Source organism: Sinocyclocheilus grahami, unplaced genomic scaffold, assembly GCF_001515645.1.
Source record: "Sinocyclocheilus grahami isolate Dianchi unplaced genomic scaffold, SAMN03320097.WGS_v1.1 scaffold84.1, whole genome shotgun sequence".
NCBI lineage: Eukaryota > Metazoa > Chordata > Actinopteri > Cypriniformes > Cyprinidae > Sinocyclocheilus > Sinocyclocheilus grahami.
In genome coordinates this window covers 1827732-1837358 of record NW_015505263.1, presented here as the reverse complement: position 1 = coordinate 1837358, position 9627 = coordinate 1827732, and the positions used below count along the sequence as shown (strand labels likewise).

The 9627-nt window shown below is 42.5% G+C and overlaps 1 protein-coding gene across 1 annotated transcript; it reads left to right on the top strand.

Annotated features, from left to right (window-relative positions):
- Positions 1-250: 250 nt before the first annotated feature.
- LOC107586597 (interferon regulatory factor 2-binding protein-like) lies at positions 251-3182 on the top strand. Its single transcript, XM_016274038.1, has one exon. It carries the CDS (start codon positions 510-512, stop codon positions 2484-2486), a length of 1977 nt encoding a protein of 658 aa, XP_016129524.1. The 5' UTR covers positions 251-509; the 3' UTR covers positions 2487-3182.
- Positions 3183-9627: the final 6445 nt, after the last annotated feature.

The following is a 9627-nucleotide window of genomic DNA, read 5'->3' as shown; positions in this document are numbered from 1 at the left end:
GATTTACTAGTAACTATTCCTTAGTTTTTAGTAATTATTTCCTGGATACATTCCAGTACTTATTTATTAGAAATTATAGATACTAATAACACAAAAATTCAATTTGTTACCTTTAAAAATGGAAGAGTTACTTGCCACTATTGCGATAGGGATTACAAGCAAATAAATAAATAGTATATAATGAATAATTACTGAATAGATATTGGATTTACCTAAAAGTGCTATTAACATAAAAATAGATGCTGGTTTGTTTTGAAGCATAAATGTTGAAGCGGCTTGCCGTACATAGCGGCGGTGCGCGTTTCTCGGTCCATTCAGAAGATTTGTTAGGGAGTGGTTAGCGCATGCGCACTCACATGGCAACAAGTGGCCTGTCATTTGTAACAGAAAAAGGAACTGCGGAACGTGGTGCTGACGTCACCGGCCCAGCCAGGTGGCATTCCGAGAAACAGAAGAGGCGCATTCGCCTCCTAGTAACCGTATAACGGATCCGAGAGGAGCAGCTCAACATGTCTTCGGCGCAGGTCTCCTCGTCGAGGAGACAGTCGTGTTATCTGTGCGACCTGCCGCGCATGCCGTGGGCAATGATTTGGGATTTTACGGAGCCCGTGTGCAGGGGTTGCGTGAACTACGAGGGCGCGGATCGGATCGAGTTTGTTATCGAGACGGCGCGCCATCTGAAGCGGGCTCATGGCTTCCAGGAAGGGAGATCCCCCGGTCCCGCGCCGCCGCCTGCGGTGAAAGCACAAGCGGGCATGTCATCCAAGGAGTCGGTGCAGATGAACCATGTGGACGGCTCGTCCAAACAGCAGCAGCAGCAACAACAACAGCCCGGCTTGGACCGATACGCGCTCGGAACCGAGAGATCGCGCTTTGATTATTCTAGCATCGGAGCGCACAGGCTTCCGAACGGACTCGGCGGACCGAACGGCTTCCCCAAATCAGACGACGGACCCCCCGAGCTGAACCGACAGAGCCCTAACTCGCGTCGGAATCACGGGCTGGTGGCAGTGTCGGGACAGATGAGCGTGCCGCCGAACCTCCTCCCGCAGACTCTCCTTAACGGCCCACCGTCAGCGGCGAGTATAGCCCAGCACAGCCTGTCTGGACGAGCCCCTCCAGCCCCGGCCAGCATCGGACCGTCGCTTGCGCTCTCCGAGCAAGGTAAAAGACCCGGTTCAGTGTCCAGCACGGACCAAGAGAGAGATCTAAAAGAGAAGCAGCGTAACGCAGAGTCTCTGTCTGAACTTAGTGAAAGTTTGAGGAGTAGAGCAGAGGATTGGGCAAGCAAACCCAAGATAGTGAGGGACACACTGATCACACTTTCCAATTGCACTCCGTTTGATGTGAGGTTCAAGAAAGATCATTCCCTTCTAGGTAGGGTGTTTGCTTTCGATGCTATTTCCAAGCCCGGCATGGACTATGAACTGAAAATCTTTATTGAGTATCCCAGTGGATCTGGTAATGTGTTTTCCAGTGCGTCCGGTGTGGCTAAACAGATGTACCAGGACTGCATGAAAGACTTCGGCAGAGGGCTTTCCTCCGGCTTTAAATATCTGGAATATGACAAAAAGCATGGCTCTGGTGACTGGAGGCTCCTGGGCGATTTACTCCCGGAGTCTGTGCGTTTCTTTAAGGAGGGGCTCGGGGGCGAAATGCTGCCCCAGCCTTACATCGATGCCAGCTGCCCTCTGCTGCCATCAGCGCTGGTCAACATGCCCCGGGCCGTGGCGTCGGGCAGTGCGCTCAGGACTGGCGTGCGCAAACGCAAAGCCTCCCCGGAACCGGACTCAGCGGAGGGGGAGCAGCAGAGACAGCAGTGGATGGCGAGTCAAACCGAGGCACTCAAACTGACCATGGCGTCCGGCTCGTTCGCAGCCTCTCACGGCGGACCTCCGCCCCTAGGGTCGGTGCACTCCAGCCGAGCCACCCCACCTGAATCAGCCCCCCAGAACGGACAGTCCCCCATGGCTGCGCTCATGTCGGTCGCAGACACTTTGGGTAATGCGCACTCACCAAAGGACAGCAACTCGGTACACTCCACCACATCCACCCGGCACAACAGTAGCAGCCCGGTATCCCCTGCCTCGGTGTCCGGACAGCGGCGTTTGGCCTCCCGGAACGGGGAGATGAGTCTGACGGGGACACCTTCCCAATCGGGTTCGCATCAGGGCATGGATCAGGTGCACCCTCAGAATATTCCAGACTCGCCCATGGCCAATAACGGACCTTTGTGTTGTACTATCTGCCACGAACGTTTAGAAGACACACACTTCGTCCAGTGCCCGTCAGTTCCCAACCACAAATTCTGCTTCCCGTGTTCCCGGGAGAGCATCAAAGCGCAGGGGGCCACAGGAGAGGTGTACTGCCCCAGCGGAGAGAAATGTCCCCTGGTAGGGTCAAACGTGCCTTGGGCTTTCATGCAAGGCGAGATAGCGACCATTTTAGCCGGGGATGTGAAAGTAAAGAAAGAAAGAGACCCTTAAATATAAATATATATGCTTCCTGCATCAGAAACAGACAAGTGAAGGAGTATATTTAAGGCTGTCTTAAAACCTAGTGAGCTGCCTACTAAGACAACATTTATGGGCATTATAGATGCATTTGAATGCCTAGAAATGCTGTCTAAGTGGGCAGCATGCTTGGTTTTGAGAGAGAGCCTTCTTGTTGTGAATATTGAAGTTACAAAAATAGTCCAGTGTACAGAGACATTTGTTTTCCTCCACGAAGGAGGAAGCTGTGTGGGTGGAAAAATTTTTTATGGCACTTTTACAGTTTACGTTAACGTTTTTATTCAATTTCATACTTATTTTCCACATCTACATGTACAATCCCAAGCAAAAAAAAAATGTTATTAATGAATACACTTTTTTTGTGGTAGGTATAACAAATGAAGTGAGTCTAAGAGGGCATTTTTTGTTTCTTGATTCCGTCTGTTTTTTTTTTAAATATGATCTTTAAAACCGCAATTTTTAATTTGTATCCCGTGGTCTGAGAATACAGATATATTTTATTACGTGTTTTCATTCTCTCTTTTTGCTTTAAAGTTGCACGGACGCTTTAGTAGAGCAAAAAATACTGTAAATGAAAAATGAAATGCTCTGTTTGTTTATACATATTTCTGTAGTAACAGAAGACTTGTAATGTGCCTTGGAGCTGAGTAATTGTAATAAATTCATTGATATTAACTCTTTGTCGCGTGTTAATTTGTTCAGGTTAGAAATGTCTTTGATATTTGGATTCTGCCTTAATGTCTGTTTGTGAAATGGTTTAAATTTCAAATGTGGTTTATCAAGCTTCCTTAAAACATACATATATATATATATATGTTTTTTTTGGTATATTTTGTAGTAGTTCATTATTTTCATTGACATAAGAGCCAAATTATAATTTTTCCAATCACTTTACAGTGCTATTTTTGTTTTGTTTTTACCTTTAAACGTTATTTTAAAAATATAGCTAAAGTACTCAGCTAAGCACTTTTCTCCATTGTTAAGTGCAACAGTGGATCGAGTATTGCACTAAGCATATCTGTTTCATTGCTTTTGTCAGTGTCTTTTGCATTCATGTCATTGTATTTGCTCCAGACAGATGTAGTCCTGCTGACCTAAAAAGTCAAATGTTTGATGCAGCCACAGGGCATGAAACATCCATTCAGCACTCCCTGATGGGTGTCACATGGGGTAGGTGCAATGCTTGTTTAATATGTGCCGTTTTTTGTTACTCCCTTAGCAACAAGTTCCATGTACTCAGCTAAGCACTTTTCTCCATTGTTAAGTGCAACAGTGGATCGAGTATTGCACTAAGCATATCTGTTTCATTGCTTTTGTCAGTGTCTTTTGCATTCACGTCATTGTATTTGCTCCAGACAGATGTAGTCCTGCTGACCTAAAAACTCAAATGTTTGATGCAGCCACAGGGCATGAAACATCCATTCAGCACTCCCTGATGGGTGTCACATGGGGTAGGTGCAATGCTTGTTTAATATGTGCCGTTTTTTGTTACTCCCTTAGCAACAAGTTCCATTAATGGCTCATGATAGAAGCTGTTTTATTGCATATGCAGGAGGCGTTAAAATAGCGCACAATTACCCTGCTCTTAGCACACTGTGTCTTAATCTGTTATGCCTCAATTTAGGAGCTGTTAGCTGTTCCCTCTCTCCGTGTGTCAGAGTATTTTGATGCGGGCAGGAAAGCTGGAGAGGGAAAATGCTTGCACATGCCTGAGATGGCCCTGGGGATGTATTCCTCATTTAGAATTCAGCTGGTTGGTCATGTGACTTGTCAGTCGTACTCTTGCATTGGCTGCGGGAGCGAGGGAAAACAGTTGGTGCGTAGCTGTTGCCATGACTCAAACTAATGCTCTTTCGCAGACAAATAGAAAGCGGCACAATTCATTCATGGCAGCCGGCCATGCAAGAGCATCCAGACCAAATAACGGGTGGGACTTTAAGGTCAGAGAACAATGCACATGCCAAGCTATCTAACTGAAGTGGGCTCTGTGCTTGAATTCTCTGGAGGCCTGTGGTGCACATCCTGTAGATCGGAATCATTTAAGCGGTAGCTAGAACATTTTTGCACTAAGCAATTGTGTGTGTTTTGCCTTATAAAGGTCATATACAACACATTTTAAAATGTTTTTTAATCAGCATGTCAGGATGTTAAATACATTTTTGGTTCATACACATTATGCACCATATATATATGTATCAAGTCATATATGTCTGTGTATAATATATATGCATCACTTTTGTCACAATTTAAAGGTGTCTTTTTCTTAAAAGTGATTAAAAACGTGATATATGAGATATTCAAAGATTTTGAGCAGACTAACAAGGGTTTGTAAAAATATGTAGAAGCACAGTTATAAATTAAGGCTTTTTTCCCCCTTATTGAATCATGCACAATTTTCCTTGCTTAAATAATTTCCATATATTGAAAAGGCAATGGCTCATATGAGAGCACAATAGATTAGATAGGCGATTTAGTTCTCTCTCTTTTTTTTTTTTTATAGTACATCCATAATCCATCTGAACCCAGTGTAGAGTTTGGTTGCCGTGCTTTGTGGTGCATTGCAGTGATGTTGTCGCTGCTGCTCCGTCTGTGAGGAATCAAAGGTGTGGTGTCTGGTTCAGGATGGAGTGGGCTTCTATTATCATGCTAAAACTGACTTGGGTTTGAGGTGCCCTTGGCTCTTTCTGTAATCACCTGGGTTTCAAGTTTCAGTGCACACGCAAAGAAAAAAATAAACAGATACACCAACCCCACCCATTAAAGAAGGTGGGGGTCTCACTTCCTGTTTACTACACACACGCGTCTGTGGTGTCTTGAGTGTGTGTTAAATTCTGCACCTTTTCATGGAATGCTTTGGGACACAGACAACAGAGATGAGGAGAAGAGCCTTTATTGACTTCCTAATAGCTAAAATCGCTGTAAATGCATGAATATTTAAGATATCTCATAGCATGTGATTATGTTGAGTGGCTGTGTACGGATAGAGATGTTTTCTGTAATTATATCAAGGCAAGCACAAATCTAATCACTGCCTTTGTTCTGCTATATACATTTTAATGTGCGGTTACAATGCATTTATAGTGATGCACTGATGTATTTGAGGGTTTATGATGGATTTATCTGTGTTGCAGTAAACATCTCAGAATTAATATTAATTTCTAATGTGGTCGCTCGTCTGTTGCAGAACATTTGTTTTTGGTTGTGTTGTAAAATCACTGCAGTCTGTCCACCCTTCGCTAGCCAGGGAAGCCAGAGGCTTCTACCCCTCCTCCAATTCCCTTCATCCCCATAACACACACACACACAGTCACACACTTCTCCCTCCCTCCCTTCAAGGGAGAAGTTTCCAGCGGATAAAAATACAGCCACTCCAAAGGTTACGCTGCAGTGCCATCGTGCACAGTTGCCCATGGTAACAGCCTTGTTCAAAACATCATTTATTCAGGAATGTTCGGACACAAAGAGCGGAGAGGCTCAGCGTTAACCCTGCGTGTGCCGGCATTTGACTGCCTGCACGCCAGTATTTTTAGAAATGCTCACGTCTTCCGTGTCATTTTGGATAATAGTAGTTTTAAAAATTATGATACAGCTTTTTGGCTGATACTGTGTTTTCTTGCAACTGGAATAACAACTCAGAATGTCAAATATTGTCTCGCATTACTGTGGCTGTGAAATCTCAAAATCTAGTCAACAGCCGGTAGTTCCCCCCATACTTTTTTTTTTTTTTTTTGGATGATCCGTTACACTCAAATGTACTTTACAACAACAAAACGTTTAGTTTCATTGCAGCTTTATATATTGATCGCTGTATGTACAGTAGTCTGTTATTTTCCTTAAAAAAGTGAAGATTCTGTGCTTCTAGCATTGTACTTCTGTTCCATCATTATCCAGAATAATAATTGTTTACTAACAGGTTTCCTGATAGTCATGCCCCAAACAGATTTCATTGGTTGCTTCAATGTTATGAACATAGTAATGTTTTTAAAGCATCAAATTATTGTTCCACAATACAGAAATGAAGATCTGTCACTACTTTCATCGCAGTTATTGATATATATTCTTTGCCGTTTTGTGCCATTATGTAGTCTGAAGTTAAGTTTGTTCCTAGCGTTTTAACTTATTGCATCAATTTATTTATATTGCATAAAAAATAATTACCTTTTTTAACCATTTTCCTGTTAGTCCCACCCAAATCTCATTCCAGTGTTGCAAACAAACTAAATAATTTAAGCGCCACAATCGAGGAAGCAACCTGCTAAATGACTTATAACGTCTGTGCATATTAAACTAGTATATGCAAAAGTATTTTACCCATTCAACCGTGTATTTTTCCCCCATCACGTAAATGCGTTCCTGACTGTGGTGTGGCATTTAACTCTCTCCTCTTGTGCTTATTATTTAGCGCCAACGAAGGTGGGGGATATGTGCAAAAGGGTTATTCCCATTTTGTTTTCATTCACTGTGCCTCCGAGCACAGCCATTTATAGACGGTGATGTCAGCACTATCTTCCATAGCCCAGGGCCTCTTTGGCACATAATGTATGCAATCTCAGACATTCCATTCCTGCCTCGCAAATAAGCTGCAGGCTACAGCGGGCGTGTGCTTCCCCCCCTCTTTCTGCAGATATTAAAGGCGCAGAGGGGGAATTGATTTTCTCCTGCTTTTCACTCCTACTCTCTCGTTTAGCTTATTTTTTGGCTGCTTTTTTTCTTTTCTAGCACAGAGAAAACCATTTTCGAATAGCATGTTATTGTTAATATGATTTAATGCATTATCCATCAGTTCTCAGTATCAGTTTTGATTTTCTTCGTGAATTCACACTTTTTTTAATCTGTCTCTATTTTTAACAGTTCCTTATATAAGAACATACGCCTCACGGAACGGACGCAGCTCCGGTCTACCCTTGACTAATGGCATGTGGGTTGTAAAACAGGGGGCCGTTTTGGCAGCGTTTCAGATGTTTTTCATTAGCTTGTAAAGGACTTCAATTTTCGGATGGAATTCCAATTTGCATTTCAAGGCCAGTCCCTCCTTGAGGGCCAGAGCCTGTTACAGCTTCCTGTAGATTCCCGCCGGAGAAGTACTGGGGTGGGGACTAGTTTGGGGGCAGGGGATTGTTTCTGAGCACATAAAAATGGACTATAGGGCACCATGGAGACTCTGTCTGTCTTGAAAAGCTTGCAGGCTGGATTGTTCAAGGATGGTTTCACTTGATTGATCTGAAGTGTTGAACTGAGAACCTGCTGAATACCTGTCGGAGTGTGATTTTTGTATCTTTCAACTCTTTCTTGTGTTGTCTGACTAGGTTTTGTGCATTTAAATAACCTTGGGGCATGAAATGGCATGCATTTTTTAACCTCCATCGCATTTTTCTCACAAACGACTGAGTGCTAAACATTCCTTCCTTTGTTTTCAGTTTGCAGACACACTGGCTGGTTGGAAGGAAAGGGTTAATTTGTAACCCACGTGATGAGCGGCTCTTGGCCGGCTCACTGGAGAAATGTAGCCCCCTTTCATTCTATGGGTTGTTTACATGACTGGCAGCCATTTTAGACTGGAGCTCTGCAAACACAGAGCAGTCTCAGGTTTCTTAGGCTTTCACAGTGCAGTGAGTTCAGTCAGCGGCTTGTTCTGTCATCCATCTTCCATCGGGGGCCCTTCCCCCCTCACACATTCTCTCTCACACACACACACACACACACACACACACACAGTCTCTCTCATTCTACAATCCGGTCACCATCCACTGTACTCGGAGAGCTGTATGTTGTTCATCTATAAGTTCTTTGTTTATTAAAGCAGTAAGCCACGTGGGGCCGTACATTATAGAGTTTTTTCCTCTGTTAAGGGGTGTTATGACGCATAGCTGAAGTGTGTTTTATTATATTGTTGCAGCAACCGTATGAGACAATAATGTTTAAAAAAAATGGCTGATTTTTTTTATCATCATAACAACAAAAGTCTTCCTGATTTGATTTGGCTTTTAATGTATTGGTTAAATTCATTAATGATAATCATAATGGATGCAGCTTGGCCAGTCAGAACTATTTTATTACCAAACTTATATTACATATAATATATGAAGTGCTATGAGGCACTCTAAAGATGATTATAATATTAATAATAATAATACTATTATTATTTTTTAATTATTATTATTTGTATTTTTCAGCTTTTATATTAAGCACTATGAACGTGCTAATATAACAATAAGTTAACTATAATACTAATGTTGATTTTGTTTTTAATGTATTTTTATTGGTATTTTATTTTTATTTATTATTTTAATACAATCTTTTTTTATATCTGTTTTAATATTTTTACATTTATTATTATTTTAAATTATAGAATATTGCACTGATAACAGACGTATATTTTCTTTTTTGTACTTTTTCACTATTAATTGCACTTTCTCAAGGCTTTTCTTGTGCCCTGTTCTCTCGTTTGGCCTTCTTTCTCAGTCACTCAACCTTGTCTTGTCCTAAATTTGAAAGCGCATGATTTCACAGAGCTGTTAAAGGATCTGGATTCTGTGACTGCATTAGCATCTCTGTCTGTCTGTTGCCTTGATCATGTACCAACAAACACAGATGATCTCACTGGACCAAACCATCAGTATTAATAGCAGCGAAACTCCCATGTAATGAAAACCTTCCCAACGACCTTGTGGTGAAACCAAAGGTTGTCATCTATCTCAGATGCAGCTGCGAGAAAGGACGATGGGTGTGGTTTGCCCACTGAAGGGTCTAATTGGAGGGCTCTTAAAAGGTGATGTTATTTATTTGGCTGTGGGTCTTTAACTTTAGCACTGTTGCTTTCCCATCACTCAGGCCTTTGAACTATTATTCCAGACCTTCTGATTGGATCTAATCAGGTGTTCCTCTGTGTAAAAACAACCCCAGCCCATCATCACACCCGGAGTGGTATCATCTGCTTTCATTATGAAATGAGTAAGATTGATCACCCGAGGCCTCCAGAGCTGTTTTTTACAATCACGTCAACAAACACATCCTCTATTTCTGAGATAGATTGAGCCTTTTCTAGAATCAGTAAGCTGTGTATGGTACTGTATGAAAGCAGCTCATTTGTTTCAAATGATTTTGTGAGCATGTT